The sequence below is a fragment of the Glandiceps talaboti genome, chromosome 8 (assembly GCF_964340395.1).
Source record: "Glandiceps talaboti chromosome 8, keGlaTala1.1, whole genome shotgun sequence".
In the NCBI taxonomy this organism is placed as follows: Eukaryota; Metazoa; Hemichordata; class Enteropneusta; family Spengelidae; genus Glandiceps; species Glandiceps talaboti.
Window position 1 is genome coordinate 22,271,108 of NC_135556.1, and position 27,270 is coordinate 22,298,377.

Consider the following 27,270-nt stretch of genomic DNA (forward strand, 5'->3'; position numbering starts at 1 on the left):
AATAAAATCACTGAGGACTATGGGACAACTCACAGTCAGTTTGTGACACTTTCTTTTCTCATACTCAGATGAAGACAACCTATACATTTTCAATATCGACAAACAGCAAGAAGTAAGAGAGCCCTCAAGTGGCCAGTTCTCTTGCTCATGAATTTGTAAGTACAAGAACAGACAGCTTATAATAAATGATAATACTGCAGAGAATTGTTTGATTTCCAGTAGAGGAAAGAATGAAAGTAGCCTTTCTTCCATTCTTTTCTATATCATAGAACTAAGCAAGTAAGCTCAAATTTATTACAATTCTCATTGCTGTACCTTGCTTGTTTAAATGTCATTTTCACCCATTCTCACATCTTCAAAATATTGGGGACGATATAACATAAAAAAAAGGAAAAATAACTTTGCTTATTAATGTTTTGAATCACATTTTGAGCACCAAAGAATCAGAGATGCAGTCATGGGTTGACTTGATGTCAAACGACCAGCGTATATATAATCCATATGTTCTGTTGAAAAACAATAATATAATTCTGTTCTCAATGCGAATCACTATGGTATCTATACAAATTACACCAGAGTTCCCTCTCTCTATTACAATAATGTTTTAGTCATAGAGAGGGCAGTATTAAAGTAGATATAATACATCCTAGTCGTCGTCGTCCCCCCCCCCCCCCACACACACACACACATGGCGTAAGTTCTCAGATTTTCCCATCTGTTTCAACAGGGATCTACAAAGCTTAGCAAAACATTGTCAATACTCAAAAGTCCTTGTCATTCATCTCACACAGTACCAAGACAGCAGTTGTTGCCAGTCTAATGGAGTAGAGCCAAATTCCTGAAATTATTGGCGTGACAGGTTCAAACAGCGGTCAGTCATACCATGTGTTACTAAAAGTACTGTCATATTATTTGATATTACATATATGGTACTTATATGATGTTAATAGACAGAGAGTTGAATCATCAGACATGTATTAATAGACAGACAATGTCACTTTATAAATGACATGTCAAATATCAATCACTCGGTACTTGCTCAAACATGTTGTTCCTAGCTATCACTGTATTATTATATTTTGTGATCACACAACTATCAATATAATCACTACATCGTTCCTGCCAGTTAAAGGTCGATTTTATGTGTTAGTGTTATATTAAGAAGTTGAAATCATGATCACATTGGGGTGGCAAATTTAGGGTGCAGACCAAAAAATCAATTCAGCTGTATTTATCATAGTATGATATATGTACAATTATATTATACCACTATATTGATGGCGCAAATCGACAGATCTGATTGGTCTAGACATCGAACTAGCGCGTCTAAAATGAGCGATAATGCACAGTTGGCACGCGTCCAAATTTTGATGTTCACTGTTTGTCTACGAATGTTGTAGTCGTGCAGGGATGGGGGCACAAATGAAACCAGAAAATGTTGCGTCATATTTTGTTTCTGATATTTTCAATATACTGGTATAATATAATAGCGATAAACCACCCTGGGAATGGTATACCACTCTGTTTTGACCAGTGAACTCAACACACGCACTCGCTATCGCTCGTGCATATATTTCATTCACTGGTCAAAACCTCTTGGTATACCATTCCCAGGGTTGGTTTATTGCTTAACTATACAAATACCACTTACCCACAGGTGATTCAATATTGTTCAGGTGCATGATATTATGAATAAGTCACTATATTTAACAGCTTTAATCTTACAGTACTCTATATTCACTTGTGGAACATGATCACTCATACATTCTTTATTATAATGTCACTGCCATATGCTATTTGGCTATCACTGCATGTATGGACATAATTCACAGGACATTTGTGACACCACATGTTACTTACATAAATAACACTGACAGTGTATGAATTGGATGACTGTGTTATATGACATGCTTAACACCTTTGGCCATGACTTACACACGACTTCAGCAACATGACACACCATTTGATGGAGTGCAGTCTTTAAACAGTCATAGATACACAGCTTACTACAACCTGGCAATGACAGTACATGTACTAAAAATATAACCTGACTCAAACCCTAGGTAAGACTTCTACATTTTTGAAGTCTGCAAATGTGCAGATATAACCTGTAAATATTCTGAAACCATTTTGATTTCAAACATCATTCATGGTGGGAGATCTCCTGAAACATTACTGGATCCAAACCATTCTGACTTCAAAGTTCAAAACACCTACTGTACAGGGGAGGTCTCCTGAAATCCTCCTGGATCCAAACAATTGATTCTGACTTCAAAGTTCAAACACCTACAGGCTACAGGGAGGTCTTGTGAAATTGAAACCCATCTGGATCAAAACCATTCTTACTTTATTTGTTCATAGGAGATCTCTGGAAACCTTTCTACATCAGAAAATATTCTGACTTTGAACATTTATGGGTGATCTTCTAAACCATCCAGGCATCAAAACATGACCTGTATATGTATGTGACATGGTCATCAATCCTACATTTCAATGTATGAGTACATGTATATAAAAAAAGAATATTTACATGGCACTTACACACAACGGTAACATAATACACACACATGTAAAAGTGACATACTACACATATACGTAATACTGAGAGTGCACATAACAGTAAACCATAGTACACACAATGATGGCATCAGGTAGGCTTTGTAATCTCACCAAAAACTTTCACTTTTGGCTTCAACACAAGAATGGGTAGTACAGAAAACATTCACAAGAGTGTTATGCCTGATTGAATTATTCATGAAGCATGACCTGGTCTACAACTTTGTGTTCCTTATGCACATGACAGGAATAATAATGTTCTGCCTTATTACATTTTCCATGAAGTATTACACAGCCTAAGTTTTGTGTGACTCAGTGTACGACATTTGGTTAGTCTATATCATACACCTGTTGATATTCTCTATGATCACTGTCCTCTCCATGGAGGAGAGGATCATCGTGATTTCGTAAAGCGAACAGGAAACTGCACTATGATTTTGGTGCACATAACAGTGACATGGTGTACACAACAGTGACATTGCATATACACAATAAGGTTATGTCTTATTGTATTTGAAACACATTACATTTGTACCAGAAAACACAGGTTGAGATATTCTGAAAAGTTACACTACAACATGTGATAGTGTTTTCTTTGTATCCATCCAGTTACTGTACATTTTTTGGCAGACATTTTATTCATCTTAATACAGTTTCCACTTTCCTGGTTTGCATTTCTTTATTCCAGAGTGACACTCTTGTTGGAGATTCTGAGAGCAACAGTGCTATCACCTTGTCAGTTTTATACATGATTTATTACTGAATGCAACATTCAAAGTTTCTGAATCATACATGTATGTGTATGTGTGTACGTGTACATAAGTGGTGTGATGTAACTATAAGGTTTCATGTGAAAAACAGGGTAAACAAATGATAGTGAAAGGTCATTCCACTGGGTTCATAATACAACAATACACACATACATGTATAATTTGATAACCATCATATTGTACATACATACATACATACATACATACATACATACATACACACAAATACACACAGAGTAGGGGTTCAATAAGTCAGAAGTTCGTGTGATGACTTGGTGTTCATTTTACAACAAACTTTTATACCTCATGGTATGATAAACCAGATTTGGATCTTAAGATATCAGAAATTCAAATTGATAAATCATTGCTTGCCTCAAATATTCTTAACAACAACAAATGTGATTATATTCTGATTAAAGCCAGAAGACTATTTTTACTTTCCTTTGTAAGCTCTAACAGTGCAATCTGTATAGTAGATTGGAGGGGGGGGGGGGGGGGTTGTCTTTCACAGAATTTCTATTATTGTAATGTATATATTAAGGTCAACTTCGACAGTGAGATGTTTCCCGCTAAAAACTTAGGCAACATCTGTAAGATTTCACATATCCAGTAGTCACTGTTATTAATTTATGTTTTGTTGTTTCTTTGATATCTATTTTAATCAATAAAACGTTCGTCTGTACATGTACATGAAATATTGATCAGCTACTATAAACCAGGAAATTTTCACTAAAGACTTATTGTCAGACAAAATGCTAAAGTAAGTGGTGGTTAAAATGTCGTCTTGTTTATGAACCAGTATGGTAATAAGTAAAAATAATGATTACATATGTACCAGAGATTACTTGTACCTGTGCCTGTGCATAGTAGTGGTATTTGCAGTGCAATATGATACTGACAACATTATTGCATACCTGTAGAAGGTAGAATGTCCCAAGTGTCTTGACATGACTTAATGTCCCTGGCTATGCAACAAATTGATTGCAAATGATATATTTACAAACTTGAAAGGTAATAAAAAACCCTGGGCCCAGGAATATGAAAGACTAAATCATGTTATAACTATATGCATTTCATTTTATACATCGCTATATTATTTTTATTTTATTTATGTGTTTCTTGTAAAAAACACACTACATGTGCATCTCAGCACGTTGTACAGGCTTAAAGTAAATAAATGAGGGAAAGAAAATAACAGCACACACACAGGAAAAACAAGCTCAGCACAGCTGTACACAGTATACATTTCCTACTTATCCAAAGACACCATCAGACACTGAGGAGACCAGTAAAAGTACATCATATCTTTATTTATAGAGATTACACTCTATAAACCTTTTGTGTGTTTTCATAATGTATGAAATGTACATTTTAGTCTTGTATGTGGACTTTCAGTCAACCACCAGCCCTGTTTTTTACACATGTTCTAAATTTATTTCAATGTGGAAAATAGTAGTTTCCCTTAATACAAAAAAACATCAAGACGTGACTTCATACAGGCAGATGGTATGAGTGAGCGTATTGTGCTTGTTATTCTGTGTGTACATGTAGATGTCCTGTACAGCTGTTTGTACATGATGTCTCACTAATCAGGTGATGTTGTTGAAATGATTTGACATAAGATTTATTGTGTTGCCTTCATTCGTATCTGTCACAGTTGTGTGCACCATACCATACACTTGTACATGTATGGGCACTACCTTGGCAACTACAAGTACTGTACATGCAACTTTTCACTAAAAAATATTATTAAAGGGCTTTGAAAAGTTGTGCAAAACTTTCACTCAGATGAAGGAGCATGTGATAGAGTTGCATGAATCTGTTTTGAACTAATGATACCTATATACAGGAGAGCAAAATATTGGCCACTTTTCATACACATGGCTCTATAGATACCTGGTTATTTTCATGCGTACTTTTTTAAGGCCATATTTCAATTTACATGTTCTAGTATTATCCAAATCACACTTATTTATACATGTAAGTACTATAACAATAAGACATACAGGCACCATTGATAACAGAAGAAGCATGAGACAAGTCGAATGAACAGAACAAGTACACTGTTTACCAATTCAAACTATCAGATAGGAATGCCAACCAAAGCAAGGTCAGGAAGAAGACTTTCTTACAGCAAGAGGTAAACAAAGACACGTCAGGCATAACAAAGATCGTGTCAAAAAGCAGGGCATATATTAGTCTAGTTCCTACAGTATCGTTTCCATTTACACCTCCACTCAAGTGTTTTAGTTAGAAACCACACTGGCATCCAGACATATAATACAGTAGAGCTAAGACTCTCCTCTCCTTCAATTAAATGCTGTTAGCCCACAGGTGTTAAGATTGAGTTGGTTCAGGTAGTTGTTATACTAATGATGTGTATGTTACTAGCACACAGCTAGCCCTAATGTTAACCTGATGCTAGCTAAGTTTTGAACTTTATTGTATGGTTAGGCTAAAATAATTCATAATGTCCAACCTGCTATACCTACTTGCTTCCCAACATCTCGTCTGAAAAAGAGTACAATCATGTATTGTACTAGTAGAGAAGCTAAAGTATCTCCAGGGTGGCCTACCTTGAACATGACTATTGCTACACTAGCCCCATCTACACGGCACTAAAAATCCTACCTGAGGTAGGATTCAGGATAGTTTGAAGCCTGTGTAGACGCAAACGCGTCCTGAAACCGTCCTGAAATTGTCCTGACTTAGGACACCTTTGAGAGGTTTCCTGAAACCCTCCTGACTTCGTCCTAAGTACTGTCAGGGCGGAAGGCGCGACATATATGCCGCAAACTTCCTATGTGTAGACACAAACCTATTCTACCTCAGGTAGGACTTGGGACTGCCTCAGGTAGGACGACCTACGTGTAGATGGGGCTACTATTCTACTATCCTAACTGACATTTTAACTGACATGGGTGAAACACCTAACCAACATCATTTTATCTGTATAGTAAGTTTGAATAAAAGGACAAGTCCAAGTCTGGTTAAAACTTCTGCTTTATTTGATAACCCTACATTAAATACAAATAAAGCAGAAGTTATATCCAGACTTGGATTTATCCTTTTATTCAAACTCAAGATATGCCATACTGTGCTGAAAAGTTTATCGTACTATATCACTGTAGTTGGACTGATACTTATTTGTACTACAAACTCATCTGTATATTATATTATTAACTTGTAATTATTGCTGTCCTATTCAATAGTACAAGGAGTGATACCAGACATCCAAGACTGAGTACAGGTTCAACAATCCAAGACTATATCATGCTTTATGCTGTACATGAGTCATCATATCATTATTACCATACATTTTGTACTTTACTCAGGACAACTAGCTACAATCATAGTGATGAATTTATTACACCTAGGTTACAAATGTAATGTGTACTTTGACATATACAGTACTTTAGTCATACTGTACAGTGCATGACCTAAAAAGGTGACACCGCCTTTAAACCAACACTGTTCTGGTATTTGACCTACCAATTACACTTTATCAAGATAATTATCATATTAACTACCTAATCTGCCAACTTTCATCATCCCAAACCTGACACAAAATACAAAGAAGTCAAGTTTTATCACAACAAAAAATTTGCTGGGTGTTTTGTTTTCAAGAAATGATATAAGTAAAGTTACGACTATACTGATGTCAGGAGTACCACATACATGTACATGTACAACAAACTATTTTAGTAGGTAGGATCCATCATACCATGTGATGACAACATGGACTGATATACAACATGATCAATGAGTGACAAGATCTGTACTTTATTTATGATGCATGGCTATCCAGTGTATCTAGGAGAAAGGTCACAGGTCACTGGTCACGAGGAGTGAATGATGAACTGTAATGTTACACACATACATACACACGTGCGTGGGTCCCTCTGTCCATCCGTCTGTCTACCTGCCCGCCCACATGCTCATAGCAGTCACACATGCAGGCCCACAGAAACGAACTGAGGATGTTTGTCATTTTGCATTCCTCATCCCTCACAGACATTATCCCTGGAATATATCTGCATCATGTAGAAACACCAACCTTTTCTTCACTCATTTATTTGCATGCATCAGTGGTTTTCATGGTGTAAATATATCTCTCAAAATTTACATATTTACATTCCCATACCATGGTTTTGGTGGGGAACCTCAGTGCAATACCTTAGGAACTCATGTAGATTGTATGTATTTATTGCCCATAACAAAAAAATTGCCACAGACACTGGACTCAGTTTGGATGAACTGAAGGGAGCAATGGCAGATAAACCAGGGCATATCAGAGTGTTTACGATTTCAACCATGCTCGATGGATGATGATGATGATGATGACGACGACGACGACGACGACGACGACGACGACGACGACGACGACGACGAAAAAAAACTGTACATGTAACACCAAAATTAGTAGAAATATGAAGGAGTATTGATAACTAATAATTAATGTCACAGGCAAAGATTATTAATTTGTACAAAAATGTACCAGAAATAGGTCACATTATATATACATGTATGCCTTAATAATGCAGACACAAAACTATACATATGTAACGTTCCGTGACGTGCTGTGAGTTTTAAGTTTGAATAATTTCTCTCAATGACAATATGTCCTTGAACACAATCCACTTCAAGCTTTCCATCTTAGTTCGTTTATTGAGCTTGTGCAACATTGTGCGATCGTCCCTTAATACAGAAAAGGTTGGCCACCAAGCCACTCAAAATAGTACAATAAAGGGATAGTTACAAGAATACTGACATTACTTATCTATGTATTTCTCTGATTATTCAAATTCTACTTTGCCTGAAGAAAAAACCCAGAATCTATATATGTGTACACATGTCTGCATTTTAGTGGTAGATAATTCAAAAGGTGAATCCATAAATCATACATACATGGAATATACTATATATTTATCCTGGAATCTGTCCTGTCATGTTTGACAGCAAAGAGGGCATACATGGCATATGTAATGTATTTATCATGGAATCTATTCTGTCATGTTTGACAGCAAAGAAGGACATGAAATGTCATGACATGACGACCTTGAGCTCAAGGCAAGCTTTACCATACACTAAAAAAATTCTGTCACTTGAAAAATATATCTGACCTTAACAATCAATCATTATATCTGTTCAATCATTATAATTTAGGTGAAATACCATTCTACTACAATTAATGGAATTGTGTACATCAACTTGATGTCCATGTGTAAACAGTGGAAGAGGTCTGGACTATTTGCTCATCTGACACCAACATTACAGGAAGTGCAAGATAAATTATTCTTCTCTCTAAGGGCGGGGGGGGGGGGGGGATTTGTTTGTACACAAAAAACTACAAGTTGAACAAATCAGAATTATTAAATATGTCAAAAACAAGAAAGCAATTGTAGTTGAAATAATTCAGTTACTGCTATTTTGGAGTTAAATCTTTGTACCCCAGAGGTATCTGTTTGCACACAAAAAGACACACGTTGGGAAAACATGATTAATATATGTGGGTTTGTAGGTCAGAGGTCATGGTTACAATAGTGTTGAACAGGAAGATTTCTTTCCAACACATCACATGTTATAGGGAACAGAACTCAGGCCATCGTCTAGGCCACTGACCTTGCATCTTTATAAGAGCAGTACAGATACACCAGGTTGTAGAGAACCCTACACATTCTTTGTTATTGATCAGGGCATATAAAACTAACAAAGGTTGGCCATAGAATACTAAAGTCTTCATAAAATACCACTCTAGTATGAGAATGTCTGCTAGGCATGTGTAACTGTCTGTACAGCAGTGTCACAAAGACCTGGTTATACTCATGAGACATTCCTATTCAATAGCTGTAACACAAAACATCATAAACCTTAGGCTGGGTACAGTTTGTGTGACCTAGATTTGCATTCACTTTGGGGGGGGGGGGGGGGATAGGTTATGGGGTTAGCACATCCAATGTAATAGTCTCGAGTGTATGGTACACTAGAGACATCAGAACAGGCAAGATTACTGATTTAAACTGTAAAGTACATAATTTTCTTTATTTTATATGTACATTAAAGCAAGGGTATATCCATTTTTTTTACTTGAAAACCATGCACAGGAAATATCCCTGCATTGCTGTAGAAACAGTATTTTAATTAGTGGCGGATTTTTCTCTTTTTTGCACATACGACTTTTCCCCAAGAACGAATTCCCAATTTTAACAAACACTTGAAAATGTCCATTTTTCATGACATGATAATTAAGAGCATACTCAGAGTAGAATGAATTACTGACATTTTTCAGTCACATATATATAGATCTCTGATAAATAAAACTGTAATTCCACCATTACCCGTCCTATATATATAATGATATCAATTCCATGAATATCTGCACTAGGTCAGAGAATTTCATGACCTCATATGACCACTCAACATTTTGTCTATTTCAATCGGTATAAAACCACAAAGCTTTTCACCTGTTGAAGTCATAAGTGCCACAATAACTCTCCCATAAAGACAAATTTTTTTTGTTTAGAAAAGTAGATTTATATTGAAATAATATACAATCTGTGTTCGGATTTGTTGAATAACAGATGTGTAAAATCTATCATAATCTACCGTATTTACAAAGGTCAGAGAAGTGGCTGTTCATCAGATGTTGACCTACATATTTAAAGTGTGTGTGTGTGTGTGTGTGTGTGTGTGTGTGTGTGTGTGTGTGTGTGTGTGTGTGTGTGTGTCTCTGTGTCTCTGTCTGTCTGTGTGTGGCTGTCTGTATATGTGTGTGTCAGTGTGTGTGTGTGTCTGTGTCTGTGTATGTGTGTGTCTGTGTGTGTGCTGTCACTTCCACATTAGTTGATACTTACAAATACATTTCATTTCTATTATAATCTTACGTGGATGGAATTTCAAAGGTTTTTTTGTAAGTGTTTAATTTCGAGAAAGACAAATAACAGCAACACAAGTACAAAAATAACATGTGGCACCATTTGGAACATCTGAAACAATGTGAGAAAAAAAAGATACAGTGCAGAGGTAGGGAACAAAATTCACTTAAACTTCAAAATTGTCCCATTTTGCACAAAACTTTGGGAGACAGTCTTTTCTTTTGGCAATATGGCATTCAATCTTTTTTGCAAGTCTTACATTTAATTTCACAATATTAAAGGATGGTATAGTTTTTGATAACTTACATTCATAAGTGTTTAGTATGCATATGGCAACTCCATAATTTACAACCGTGCAAAAAACCAGGAAGCCCCAGATTGTTAGAGGCCAAGTGGCATGATAGTAATTGATTTGTGAATGTAATCCATTACTTGCATCATAGTTCTGGTTAAGATACTGTTGTCAATCTTTAAAGTACTGAAATCCTCATTGCCATGGTAACTCACTTTTACAGAAGTCAGTCCTGAAGTTGAACACTAAGATTCGTTCAATCAGTTGTAGTAATAGTCGGTGTGACACGACGTGTCATGCTACCCTATCAGACAACACTAACAAGAGCTGGACAATAAGTACTTTAACAACATGATATCTGTCTATTGCACTCACAAGAGTAGCACAAATAGCACTAAACAACATGATCATTGATATATCTCAGTTTACTGCACTCAATTTGAAAAACAATTTCTGAAATTTCATCAAAATAGAAAAATTTGTCAATTGAAAACTGAAATACACATTGTAAGGAAGTGTTTTTGTCAAATTTAGACCTCACATATGTAATGTAAACAACTGAAGTAATTAACATAATTGTGTGCTCTTTTGTCATGCTAATTAATCAATTCTTCTTTATTTCCATAGGAAATGCATAGTTACATGTATGTTTCATTAATTTTGAGTACTAAGTCTTAGCAACTTAAACAATGTCTACAGATAGACCATTTTGGGAAAACCATTACTGGCTAGAAATCGTGGTTACAACCACAGATGTGTTAGCAACCACAGATAATTATATCACACAAGAACAAGAAGAGTTCCCTCAAAACACAGTGCAGTTTTTGTTTATCACAAAGACTTCAAACAGTTCACATTAGTATAGGCATCACATGTCCAGACAATAATTAAAGTACTTCACAAATGCAGTAGTCTGGATGACCAGACTGTGGTTTCTAACCCTAACCACAGTCTGGTCAAATTCCCTCAATCAGCACACATTCCTGTGCTCCCTCCGAGTCCTACAGCATTCATATAAACATGATTTTGTTGATGGGTCCCAAGTCATTTAGTTTAAACCTCAGACTGTCAGTAAAGTCCTGGTTGGACATTGGACATCGTTAAAACAGCTGTACCAAATGAATATTTAATGAGCGGTGACGACAGCCCATTATTACTAGTGATATGCTCTGTTCGTGCTTTGCTCACTATGGGGTTGAACCATAATTAACACTTTTCATCAGGGCCTTGACAATACTGTGAGTGAAGGTATAAATCATAACGATACCGTATAGGAACTAGACTACAAATGTAGGTACCATATATAATATAAAGAAAAAAAGCTTAACAAAGCAGCACTCTTATTATGAAAAATTGATTTTGTACTATAGACACTACTCACACTTACAGAAGACACTCTGTACAAGTGCAAAGATACTCCTCACAGAAGACACTCTGCACAAGTGCAAAGATACTCCTCACAGAAGACACCTTCTTTAAGTGTCAATATACACAGACACTCATCACAGAAGACACTCTCTAAAAAGTGCAAAGATACTCCTCACAGAAGACACTTTCTTCAAGTGTCAGACACCCATTACAAAAGACACTTGCCATAGGTGTCAATATACACAGACACTCCTCACAGAAGACACCTTATAAAAGTGCTAAGACACTCCTCACAGAAGACACTCTCTACACTGTCAATATACACAGACACTCCTCACAGAAGACATTCTCTACAGTGTCAATATATACAGACACCCCTCACTGAAGATACTCTCTACAAGTGTCAATATACACAGACACTCCTCACAGAAGACATTCTCTACAGTGTCAATATATACAGACACCCCTCACTGAAGATACTCTCTACAAGGGTCAATATACACAGACACTCCTCACAGAAGACACCCTATAAAAGTGCTAAGACACTCCTCACTGAAGACACTCTACATCATGTGTCAATATATATAGACACTCTACAACTTATAAGTGACAACATACATCGACACTCCTCACAGAAGACACTCTACAAGTACATGTATGTTGTGGTTTAATATGTAGTTTGGTGCTGACTTTCTCTCATTTGAAATTTAACAAAAGCAAAGTTTACACCACAAGTGATCCTGACAGGTCTAAAACAACAAGATTATAGTACATGTTTATGAAGATACATTGTACATTATGTAAATCAAGCCTATTTGCTTTATTTGCAGTCTATGCAGGAACCTGTGATGTGGTCTTTCATAAATGTATAAAATCTGATTGTATCAACCCCTCCTATAATCTATTTATTTATTTATTTTGTTGCTAGGATCAGAGCACACCAGACATCTGATAATACTTGCAGGGTTTTCTATACCTTATACCATAACTCTTGAGGAAAGTTCAGGTAGATTTTACCTACAATACTAAACAACAACACCAATACTTTGTAACCCATAGCAAATTTCATTTTCAAAACCTATAACTTGACTTGCAATGAACCTATTTACTCTATGACTCACCAGTAGGAATTTCTGTGTTAATATATTCACTATTTTTCAACTCGGAGCCAAACTTCTGTGGGCAAAGTAGGAGCAAAAACAGTAGTGCTTGTACTCTGGAGTACGTATCATAGAACCTATCCGCCATACCACCCACTCATTTAGCAGACTGTTAGAACACATTGCATTCAATGAATGTCCTATTATGTAAAACTTAGAGTTGAAAGCTTTGAGTATGCGGATGTGAGGTGAAGGAGGTTAAATACAAATGCACTTTGGAGTGTGAAATAGTTCCCACACGTACATGTCATTTGTACAATATGTCCCTCACAACAGCTGTACAGAGTAGAGCCAATGTAAAACTTCACATCGTCATCATCTACAACAATTCAAAGATGAATTTAATGACCAGATAAAAATCATACTTAAAGCCCAATATTTGATTCCTATGTTTTTGCATGGTGCAGTGAAGTCGTCATTTGATACATGTTTAGAAGTGTTCTCCCCCATATACAGTAGAAAGCATACAATGCATGTAACCACCATCCTTGTCACCCACGCCACCATACTTGGCAGGTTTTTGCCATGCTGTAAAGAGAGGTTCTAATATCCTTTAAGCTTCAGTAATCTTTGAATGACAATATCTTACTTTGACATGAAGAGAAATTAAGTACTGCTGATGTCCATTGATGTACATGTATGTGTTAAATATGTCAGTGTATGTTTCAATATAGCAGACATGCATATTATATGCTGATCACTATACAAATCAGTATGAAAATTATCAGGTTTAATGATATATAACAATGCAAATTAGCTGTCAGCCTTGCTGCACTCCATCCCAGGGAGAAAACTGTGTAGGAACATTCTATCCTTTATCAATGGTACATGACATGATGACTGCATATCAAACCAGTAAGACTATATCAAACCAATAAGACTGCATATCAAACCAATAAGACTGCATATTAAACCAATAAGACTGTATATCAAACCAATAAGACTGTATATCAAACCAGTAAGACTGTATATCAAACCAATAAGACTGCATATCAAACCAATAAGACTGTATATCAAACCAGTAAGACTATATCAAACCAGTAAGACTGTATATCAAACCAGTAAGACTGCATATCAAACCAGTAAGACTGTATATCAAACCAGTAAGATATGGTACATGATCAAACCAATAAGACTGTATATCAAAACAATAAGATATGGTACATGACTACATCACACAAGTCAGATATGACATATAACATGATAATATACTTGTGACCTATCAACACAAACTAAACGGACTAAAGTAACCTCTTGAAGTAAAAAACATGTTTATAAAATAATAATTCCTCAGCCATGTATTTGAACAGAAGTAAATATATGACAAGCAGTCATGCACAATTTACATAATATTGACAGACTCTTTTCCTGTAGGTTGAAACTGTACACCCACTCTTAGAACACAAAGATATGGAAGTGGCACCCAGCCACATGACAAATACTGATGTACACACGTCTACAACTCACTGTACACGAATAGTATCGCATGTATGCTGTATTTTTTACTCATTTCCACAACCACACTACATACTACATTAGGCAGAGGTCATGAACTAAATAAATGATCATATGACCACACTGAAACTCAAACCTTAAATGGGGTCAAACGAGGTCACAGACACACCATTTTAACTTATGTACATCAAGTCTTACACTCCCCATGGAAATCATGGACACTTTAAACGATTCTGATGTACTGTCCATGACTTATATAATACAGTACACAATTATGTATGTATGTCATGTACATGTATACATTGTGGAGGTCATCTTTCCCAGCACGGTATATACATATCTTTGCAGACAAATTATAGAGTTTCACCTTATCAACTTATAATGATACATTATCTGATATTAATCAATAATACATATTATAAAATAACAAAGATGTCAGAATTCACGGATTTTAATTTCACGACTGTCAATTTACCTTAACACAGTTGATATTCATGTCACATTCTACACTTACAGTCAAGTAAGTATCTAACCAAGAGGGTTATAGTGTTCTACATATATATTCATTATTGAACAACATCTGTGCATCACAAGAATATGAGAGTTTAGTACAGTGAAGCCACCTGATGATAGGCAGCATTGGCTTTGTCATATTAAATGTAACTTATTGGACAGGAAGATGGGGTGGGGGTGGAGGGGGTGGGAAAGAGAAATATTATGTACCTTATTTTGAACAAGTTAGGTCTACACTGACAGACCTCCTATTCACTAAATCTCCAACACTAACTACGAATTTGCAGAAATCTCCATTCTTACGCTTGTTTGACATGTATCACGAGCATGACACCATCTTGGTTCAATCACAAATGCTAGTAATAGTATTTCCAAAGTGACTAATACAAGTACAGTTGTAATCGCAACAACTTACTGTATACAAGCTTGCTTTCTTTTTGATCATTTTTGTCATTACTTGATTTATGATGAAATTTTTGAAAAATTTTCAATCAAATTTAAGGTGAAAATGTTGAAATAATTTCATTGTCACTCATAATATTGATTATGACGTTTACAAAAACTTTTATTAAACAAATATGGATGTCAAAGTGTCTAAACAAACAAACATAAATCAATAATCATGGCCATGTATCATCAAGGACAAACAGACAGGTTATGACAGTTCAAAACACTTCACTTGTCAGATAGTAGTGTCACCAACACTTCTAACACAGGCAGCTGACAATGTTTGAAGTGTTTCGTCTGAAAACAAAATTCACTACACATTACTATGACATGTTTCTATTTAAAGGGTAATATTGGTACGAGACCTAGGCATGTTATCGTCTTATTCATTCGAACATGGCATACATATGGTGCCAAACATCATTCATGTACACTATGTTCGGATGTAATACATGTATGTAATAAGACAATTGTATCATCAAAAATACCAATACTTTATTTATTATAAAGTATCTGCCTGTAATCATTGTTTGTTCCAGACCAAACGCTTTGAACAATGTCAGCTGCATGTGCTTCTACTGTAAACAACACACTCCAAATGTGACAAGATAAAAGAAATCTTTTGGTGAAGGACTTCAGAAACGAAACATCATACTACACACTAAACATGGCGATTTACATTTGAACAATGTTCAACTGTTTACAACTTGTTTAGTCTATGTCTGTTGGTGCCAGTAAGTAATTGTTCAACAGCAACCAAAAGCACTAACATATTTTACCATAAATTATACGAATTTCATAGTTTTTGGGACCAAATTCAATACATATATCCATTTTGATAGCTGGAGATTTATTACTGACAGTCAGTTGTTTTAACCAGCTTCCAGCTATTTTCTACATCACAAATTGGTCAATAACTGGGCAACTGAAATTTAACTTGACTTCTACTAACTCAAGATGTATACGCTGCAGGGTTTCGACATGTCTTCTCCCCTCCTCTATGGTTCTTCCCTTTCTCAAAAAACGAGACTGCGAACAGATTTCGGTTAAAAAAAACACCCATACCCTCGCTAATGACTACAAAAAGTACAGAAAGCAACTTTGGATCATTAAATGCAACCTACGTCTTGTCTGTTCTGTCATTTCTTGTCTTAACGTTCACTCGAGCCACAAAACGTACGACATGACAGCTGCTTAAACATGTACAAGGTTGTGCGCACGTGCAATATTGAGCTAATCTGTTTGTATGACTTACCGTTGTTCGTTTTGCGGCTTGAGTGAACGTAAGAATTGACACAATAGACAAGACATAAGTTGAATTTAGTGATTTAAAGTTCATTTCTGTATTTTATATATTCATTAGCAAGGGTACATTGTATGTGTGGTTTTTATTCCCAAAATCCGTGCAAATGAAATCTGCTCGCAATCTCCCTGTTTGAGATAAGGAAGAACTATAGCGGAGGGAAAAAGACGTGTCGAAAACCCCACAGCGTATACATTCAGAGCTAGACTTCTATTAAATCACCAGACAGTCACTCTTTATATTCATAATGTTTTTTGCATTTGCTTTAGATGACAAATGTATTATCCGTTGGCCCCTAGATGACGTGATCTGTCTCATTGATACATTGAACTTTGACATATTGGCCTGTGTGTTTAGAGGTTATACACAGCTGATTACAAATCACAATGTGAAGAAAGATTTGAAGAACCTTATTTTGATATCGTATAACTTACATACAATAAACACAACCAACTGATAAGTATCAACCATACTATAAACACAACCAACTGACAGTATAAAAATACCTATAGATACTACAAACGTATTGTCCTTGTAATGAAGATAGCTTACTCAATCTGTATGAAAACATCATTAAACTACTGGGGGTAATCACAATAAATCATTGTGTCCCTACTTGAATCAGTTCAAGATCAATTTAATCAGTGTTCTCCCCAGGATAGACTAATATGCTAATTTGCATAATAATTTACATATTGATAACATGGTAATTTGCATAATTATTTGCAAAATGATGAGCACATAAGATACATGTCTGAAACATACCACATGATACGTTTATATTTAAGACATACACACATGGACGTATCCGTCATTTCCCTTCATGTGACAGTATTACTATAATAATACTGTCATTCAAGGATGGTAGAACATGTTTGAAGCATGGGAGAAACCTGCCAGGCACAGTTGCCAGGGTGGCAATGATTGTGTTAGCACAGTGCTTTCTCTAAATGAATTTGTATTACAGTGGTGTAACTTAAACCCATCCACATACACAAATGTTTGAATCAATTTATTCAAATTCAAGTATGTATGTAGCAAATTTTGATTTCAATGTATTTCAATAAGTGATAGTTCAACATTATTTGTACTAAATAAAAAATCGAACTAAAATAAATCACTTTTCAACCACAAAATTTGAATTATTTGAACAACGAAACTTAAATTGAATATATGAACAAAAAATTTAAATTACATCAAATATTTCGGCAACAAAAATTTGCAAATAGAATTTTTTTTCAGCCAGTATTAAAACTGAACCCCAGACAAATAACCTAATTTGTAAGATTATTATTATTAAAGTGAGTTATGTGAAATACGAAACAAATCCAATCCTATTAAACAAAATTCATTTTTACATTTTCATTTTTTTTACCTTTCTTCTGAATATCATCAAGTTTCGTTTACTGTTAGAGTTCATGTTGTAAACCAACAAAAAAAAAATAATAACATGAAAACAGAGCAATCCCACCACCTACATGTATGGTCAAGAATTTGTTATCTTACAGATCTCTTACATCAAAGTTCTATGTTGGATTAACTTTCAAATTTCAGATCTCTTACATTAAAGTTCTATGTTGGATCAACTTTCAAATTTGGGGGTGAAAAGGTGTTGTCTGACACAGCTACAGAAGAGGAGGTAGAGTTATAGACAAGGCTGGTCCTCAACAAAAAATATCCCCCCTAATCCCTATGAGTCTGACTCAACTGATAAGACAATACTGCTCCAAAATCATGGGATTCAAAAATTGGGGGTTTATATTACTTTTCCCCAAACTGTATCATCAATACTTACTATCATGCATAATACATGTTAGTTAAGATGCCAATGTAGTCTCTAACCAAAGAGAGATCTGAAGGATAAAACTAGACTAAATACATGTAGACACAGAATGCATATAAACATCACAAACTGTTCTCAAACATAATATGGCGTTTGTACGTAATACATGTATGTCAGGATATGCTATAAATATACTTTCCTGTAAACATACAGTATAAACATCAGCACATATATTCGATTGATACAGGCGGTGAGAGGAGGCAGGCTGGTGAGTGTGGAACTTAGGACACGACATATCATAGTCTAATATTTATCCTAATTCTTAATCCATCGTTGTGATTTACATATCAACAGAGAATAAATGTTACAATACCATTATACCAGGTATTGTCATTCTGATCTAAAAATCATTTTATTCCAATTTTAGGAGGTCATGATGTGTTCATTGCTAATCTAAACTATTCACATTTCTGATTTGTCTAGCAGTATTTTCAAGATATTATGCTTAAAATACACAAAAAGGTTTTAAGGTCAGTCAGGAAGAACTATGTAATTTCAGAGTAAATTTTAAAGTGGCCATATGGATGAGGATTGGATATCTATTTTTAATTTTTAATTTATAAAATAACTTTATCATGGCTTCCTACTTGAAAAATCAATGTGAAACAACTAATGCCAAGTCCTTGTTTTTAACTGGGTACATTGCAAAAGATTACTATATGTGTAAAATCGTTGTTAATGTACGTACAACAACAAACTTTTTACACATTATGTAGCTTTTTGCAATGTATTGAGTTACTAAGTATGTTGTTTCTCAACGATTTTTCAAGTAGGAAGCCATGATAAAATTACTTTGTAAATTGAAAATCCAAAATAAATACCCAATCCTCATCCACATGGCCACTTTAACAACCACTAATTTTTAATGGTAGTGAAGGAAGTGAGTAAAAATATATGCACATTAATTATGCAAATTTTCCAACATGCAAATTGACCCAAAGTCTCTGGGGAGATCAATGTTGAATAACTGGAACCAGTTTGTTTTGTTTGGCTGCAGTGAAAGTTCATACAATTAAATCTGATTAAACACTAATGGATGTGGTAACCAACACTGCAAAGACCTTGAATGAACTCTTGTTAGTGTCATGAAAACAGTGGGCTTATCCTTCCTAAGTTTATTGCACTTTTAGAGTTGTTTACATATAATTCATTTTATCAGCTTGAGTAAATGTTCTCGATAATGCTCAAAAACCATGGTAACAGTGCCAGGGGTTGACTGTACCATAAAGATATTATGTCATGTTGTTCAGCCCTAATAGGGCTTTTCATAGTGCTGCCTGATACAGTGATGGGGCGGCACGACACATCATCTCTTGCAGACTATGCCAAGGGGGATCTGGTAAATTGAAGTTATCTTGGCCATGCCAGGTCCAGGAAGACATTATGCCATCATTTTAAGATGGAGAAGTCTATGTGATGAGGAATCAATAGATTTCTCTATTTTCACCTACTCATCACCCATGACGATTTCACTAGCAGTAGCACAATACACTTCATCATCGCTATCTCTTTTACTTATTTTCACATTTTTGCATATAGACATCTTGTTATTTAGATATAAAATGTTATACCTGACACCTTATTGTATCTTTCCTAATAAAAAATTCATTGAACTATGGTTCACAAAGTACAAATACCAGCGAGTTTTTATTACTGTGCATAATTCACAGTGACCTGTGGGCTGTGTGTAAATCCACTTTTCTATATATAGTCACAAAGTGATGTTTTCTAACTGTTTGGAATTACACTTCACATGATAAGCATAATTTTAGTGCACAATGTAATTTTAAATAACGGCATCTTTCATAGAACTCCCTAATCATGTAGCCTTCATGTTACTATGAGACAGGCTACTAAGTAAGTGTTTGTTGCAAGATATCTGTACAACTTTTGTCAACAAGACCATTAACTTTCAGTGACATTTTCATGGTCTTGACCTCAATACTTTGTCCCTTTCTTTATTGTTATCAGATTCTGTTTGTCATTACACTCACACATAAACATACATGTGTGTACTAGTATCTGGTACATTGTAGATTCGCAGTTCAACAGTTACTTGACAATGAACTTGACTTTAAATTTCACATCATACATTAATTTCTGCAATGTAATTTATGTTTATTATGCATATTAAATTAAGGCCAAGAAAAAAAAAATTGTTTCTGGTCAGAATAGTTTGTCTTATTTTGTCCTATATGGTGCGATGACACTTTTTTTTAATTCTCAACAAACATGTCACTCAATCTACTATTTATGGCAGATACTGTTCATTTTATTTTTACTTTAGAGTATTAAAGTGTGTACATGTATGTGGGGCAGATGTCATTTGCTTGTTTATGATTGGCTCTGCAGTTGTCTTCACTAAAGTAGGGAGGGTTATATTTGTGTTTCCCCACAGATCTGCAGACTGCTTGAGCTGGACAAACACAAAAAGAAAAAGACCAAAGCAGGGGTATTTACGTGATGCACACGCTGACCAGAAACAATTCTTTTTTGGGTGGCCCTAATAAAATTTAACTTTACCAATTTAAAACATCTACATCTAGCAAACAGGGAACTTGCAATCCAGACTGAGCATGCTCAGACACAAAGGACTATGGGATAATCTGTGGTTATTATAATACCTAATCTGGAGCTACTGATAAAATAAACCTCCCGCAATGGTCAAGGTGACTGAATTGATCATTTGTGGTTACAAACAATGTAATGTTATTGTTTACGATGTTAACTGGTTAGTATTTAATATCACATTTCCCATGATGCAACATTCAACATGGTGAGTTTGCAAGTTCCCTATTAAAACCAGTCAGACTTTTATTTCGAAGTGTAGCAGAAGAAATAACAGCTCTGGTTTGCGAGAATGACTATTTCAACCTGTGACTGGTATTTATGGCTAAAATCAACCTGTACAATGTGCAATTATTTCCTGTGAATAAATTGTTGGTTGTAAGATTGAAATAATTTCACTCAAGTTACAGCTGATATAGTTTTAATATTCATCTTATAACACTGAATAATTCATGACCGATACAAGATGTGATTTACATTCAATGTACACACAGTGACAATATTGTAATGGATGCCATTGTTCAAGTACAGATGAATGTAGGTCACAAGCCTACAGTACATATTTGAGAATAACATACCCATATTAGAGTACAAAATATACATTCTTCATGAAATGGTTGACTGAACCCTGACTAGAAAGTCTTGATAACAAAGTAATGGTTTTACTACACTACTACAATTGTATTCACAGGCCCAAGTTGGATTAGAATTGACAAATTAACATTTTGGTGTGAAAAACAGTTGTCTGGCAGTGCTATAGATTCCTAATCCTGCCACAGCCATTATCTTTTTACAAGAACTTGACCTGGAGAAGGATAAAAACAGATGTTGGTTATGAACAAAAAATAGTGCTATCAAATCCAGACAGCACTAATCGGGACCCTGGGATTGAATCATAGGCCTTTAAAGCACACCTATGATTCATCTGTATTTTCTTTTATCATTATGTATAATAAGTTCATATACCATTACTATTGTCTTCCTCTGATCAATGATAAAACTAATATGAATGAACAATATAGGAGTGTTTATATTCACAGTGAGGGCTTTGTATCTACATGTATAATCATCAGATAAATCAACAGTATCTACATGCGGTAATATCGATGACTTCTCTGTGATACCTACATGCGGTAACTTTGACGACATCTGTTCTAATATTTCTGTACAACATAAAACCCAGGCAACAGTCTGCTTATTATGCTTATTACATTTGGGCATATTGATGGCTGGTAAATTTCTATATACACTGTACACAGACATTAAGAGGACTGACTGCTTCGTTGTTGTTTCCATGTATCTACGATGTAATGGTTCACATGGTTGTAGTAGGTGATTACATTAGCCGAAACAATTAGGAATATTACAGTCTAGACAATCTCCCAGTCTGTCTGTCACTGTCTCTCTGTTCCTCATTACCCATATAAGTACCATTATATCCATGAGTTAATTTAACTATTTGTATACAGATTTGTGTGGTGTGTTTGTGTCTCTATCTTTCTGGCTGTACCTCTTTGAAGGTCTCTCTATGTAACCAGCATTTATCCATGTAGATCATATTCAATCTTTAATGCATCGATGTAATCAATTGCAAGTATATGTGGTGTGCCCATCTAAAGTTTCTGTTTGTTTTGTTTGTCTCTGTCTGTCTGTCTATGTTACATGTGTCTCATTCTGTCTGTCTGTCTATTTTTGTTATGTTTTTACCTCCATCTCTTTTTTATCAGTATTGATTACATTTTAATTCCCTTTGTTTCATGAACATTAATTTATGTGTATTTTTCATTTTTGTGTTTTACTTTGTTGTTGTACAATGCACTGAGAGGTATGTGTAGTGCGTTCTTTAAGAAGTAAAATAATAATAATAATATCTTTGTCCTGCCTATGTACCCCATATTGAACCATGGTGTGGACCATATTCCAGTTGCCAATCTATGTGGTTTCCAAATCTATCTATCTGTGTGTCTGTGTGTGTGTGTCTGTCTGTCTGTCTATCTGTCTGTCTGTCTCTGGCCTGTCTAATATGTAACATGTCTATAACCATGGTGTGGACCATATTCCAGTTGCCAATCTATGTGGTTTCCAAATCTATCTATCTGTATGTCTGTGTGTCTGTCTGTCTGTCTATCTATCTGTCTGTCTGTCTCTGGCCTGTCTAATATGTAACATGTCTATAACCATGGTGTGGACCATATTCCAGTTGCGAATCTATGTGGTTTCTCCATCTATCCATCTATCTATCTATCTTTCTGTCTGTGTATGGCTGTGTCTGTCTATAAATTTTACTGACTGTGTCCATCTGATCTGGCCAGAAACCTACTAAGTTCTATTTTACTCACCATTAACATGGGCTACACTATATTTTCAATATATAAAAAATGAGCTGAAAAACGTAGTATACCTTGCCAGACTCTTGTCTTCATGAGAAGCAAGAGACTTCATCATGCATTGATATAGTACATGTAAGTGATGTATATGTGCATTTATGTATGTATATCATATGGTAGGCAAATGCTTCCACCTACAGTGGCTTTTTTTTTCAACATCAAAATTAATATTTTTAATACCCCAACACTTCCATTCCTTTGCATTGAACATATGCATATTTTCCTTCTATTTCACAACAGTCTATACACATGATGAGTTAATTATAGTACGTTACTGAATTGTTAGCAAATGTATTTTGTCACTACATTGTTGCTGTCATGTTTGTGTTTGTGTTTGTTGTAATTGCCATGGTGATGGTGGCTGTACAAGCAGTTGTGATGGTGGTGGTGGAGGAGGTTGTAGTGATGATAATGATAATACAAGCAGTGGTGTTGGAGGTGGTTGTTGTGGCTGTGGTCGTGGTGGTACAAGTGGTTATGGTGGTAGTGGTTATAGTGGGTGGTGGTGGTACAAGCAGTGATGGTGATGGCTGTGGTGGTTATTACTTGGTGTACATTTTGCAATCTTTATGGAACATTTCTGACAAAGAAGTATACAGCAGACATATTTGATAGTTTATCCCACATTCTAGTGGCTCATCAACCTATATATTCTGACAGAGGTCACTCAACAGCTATAGACTCTTACGAGATGTATTCTACAGCTATTAGACATTCCTGCATCAACCCTTCAATGCATGGCCCCAAGTGTCGGCAGTTATCCAGTCTACATAACACCATGTACCGCATAACCTACTTAAAATATTAATTCAGATGTCTGCGAATACTCTAAGTACACAATATCAAAGTTTTCCCATGGGTTTTGAAATCCAAAGAAACCTGAATTCTATAATTCTACAAATATTTCACATATTGTGGCAAGAAATGTAGAGTGGGTGCCTGGGAGGACTCTTGTCAATTTGACCAATTTACAGCCTCTTGGACAGAGTAAAACTATGTCCATTTGAAAACACTTTACGTGTTTCCACTTTTACAGGACAGGACAGGATATACAGCTACATGTACATGTACCTATAAAGTATAAGTATAAAAACACTGCAGTGTATGGTGTACATGTATGCTCCAAGATACATGAGACTTATCAGTGTTTTCCCCAGTCATTCAAGTATGTCAAACAACATGCTTGAAATGTGGGGAAAACAAATGAAGCTCATTTGCATAATGAAACATAATTTTCATTTGCATATATACATACATGTAGATGTTTGGGTAAATATCTGGGGAGAACACTGTTTAATCTCATTACATGTATGTGTATGGCAAATTTTAATTTACATCTATTGTTGATTTCTCATATGTTTACCAGTGTTAGTTGTGTACATTTTTGTATAGATTGTAAGTTTACATCTCTTTTAGGGTCAGTGAAGCTAAAGTGATATTTCCCATGCAGGCAATAAACTTATATTGAATTGAACTAAATTGAAAACAACTGCAGTTTAGTATGTGTATCCAACTTTACGTTATACTCTGAACATGTAATCCACATTGGGTAACATACAGTTTCATAGAACTTGCCCATTCTCTTCAAGTAGTGATGTTGAATTGTTGGTTGCAGATGTTGTGTTGCATATATTGTTTAGAATTGTGGGTTGCATATCATGTGTTTTGAGGTAGGGAAAAGTGGGTTTGCTTTCCCTATAATATTTGGAACAGAAGGTTGGTATGTTGTCCAGAATTGTGGGTTGTGTACCGTATGTTTAGAGGTATACCATATGGGAATGCCTATGATATTTACGATAACACTCAATCTCTCTATAGCCCTGTCCACACATGGAATATTGGATCGGTTTGAAATCGAACCAAAGTCAGTTCTGCTGTCACAACATACAGTACTAACACGGTTGGACCGATTTAGTTGAATCAAATTGAAAAACCCCTCTGGAAGGTGGTTTAAAATTATTCAGAGTAAATAACTTATTTCAAAACCGATGCAAAGGCAAGGGTGAATCAATTCAAATCCACTGCTCACTTTTCTCATGGTGACAAAAATATGTTTCAAACCAATTTAACTGAACTGATTCAGTTTGAATTGGTTTTCGAGTCATTTCATGTGGGGACATGGCTTATCACTGGAGATAGTGTATTGATATATATTGTTGCATACTGTGTTGTGTACCATGTTTACACTTGTAGGTTGCCCATAATATTCAGAATCTTGGGTTAAATTTGATGCTTACAACATTTTACAGCAGTAACTTGTGTATAACATTTTAATAGTATGGTTCATGCTACATTTCACTTTCATAAATGAAGTATTAATAATTAAATTTCACACCTGGCTGCATATTGATCAGTTGTTTTTCTACTGTTGTGATATGAGTTCACACATCATTGCAAATTACTTGTCATTAGTATATCGTTGTCTGGACTACTATTGTAACATCAACTGTAAATTTTCTGAAACACTGGCTGAATAACATTTTCTGTGATCAAGGTCAGTTGCATCCTATTATCGATTTGATAAAGACCGTAATTAACAGTCTCACAAATTCAGAGAGATGTTACCTATTTACTACCTTCAAAACACTGGGTATACACTGAAATAAGTTGAGAAAATTGTGTAAATAAAATGCACTGAAAATAACCTTTGATCAATTACTACTGTGACTTGTCCATGTGGTACAGTAGCCTACAATCCAGGTGAATGGGGGTTTTGAATTTTGAATTTTGAAATAATGAACTCCAAACCCTCATTTGCATGGATTTTGGGTTACTGGTACAGGTAAAACATATTGTACTGTTAAAATGTATCATAGATTGTTTCTTTATCAGACCTAAAGCTCTTATGGCGACAATGTTGATAGATTTTTTATAAATGTTATTCGACATTTCATTCTACGCTGTTTGAGACACAAAAATGACAAAGAAATTACACAAGCTCAGACAACTCCAGTGAGGAGAATGTAAATTGTCCACTTCACATCACAATCTACTTTCATTTAGACGTCTGCGATGAGTCTCTTTTATTGTTATTCTGTATTCATGTAAACATGCAGGTCTGTTTCTACACTAAAGATTATTTCCATTGGTTCCCACACTGAGGTTTATTTATACTTAGCAAAAAATATAAATAAATTGTGTGGTTCCGATTACACTTAATTGTAGAATAGGTGGGGTAGGTAGATTTTTTTTTTATGTGTGAATATCTAGTTCAGGTAGTTTTCCATATGGTCTCTGTTTATTGGTTTCTTCCCACCAGATGTATAGTCATTACAGATAGGAAGAACAGTTTATATTGTCTTTTTAAATTGTCAGCTTCTTCTTGCAAGACTTTACAATTTTCACAATTTTTTTCTTGAATGTATAAAAAGAAGTTTAGGGTCAGCAGTGAAAAACTATGTGTGGTCAGGTAACCGGAAACCAAAAACAACAACATTTTTTTTTAGCCTAATCTTATCCCGGTGACACTTGTCAACTATAACTGTTGTGTAGTTTGACTGGAAATTTATATATTTACACTGAATAATTAGACATGAAATGAAATGAAAGAAATGAAATGAAATGAACTGAAAAACAAACCAGGATGTGAAGTCTTCCCAGCAACATACTTCCCAAAATTTTACTTGACATTTTCCTGTTTCTTTAGATTTGTTATTAACTTGTTCACATTTCATGATCTAAGGTGAACAAATTTATCATTACTATCTCTAGACTATCAAATTTATCATTACTA

At 35.1% G+C, this 27,270-nt stretch overlaps 1 protein-coding gene across 1 annotated transcript in view; it reads right to left on the reverse strand.

The window, feature by feature from the left end:
- The window catches only part of LOC144439381 (uncharacterized), a 177,060-nt gene extending 156,935 nt beyond the window's left edge, over positions 1-20,125 (reverse strand). The window contains exon 1 of the mRNA XM_078128668.1: positions 20,034-20,125. Coding sequence (XP_077984794.1) covers positions 20,034-20,125 — 92 coding nt within the window. The remainder of the gene's footprint in view (positions 1-20,033) is intronic.
- Between the last annotated feature and the right edge of the window lie 7,145 nt (positions 20,126-27,270).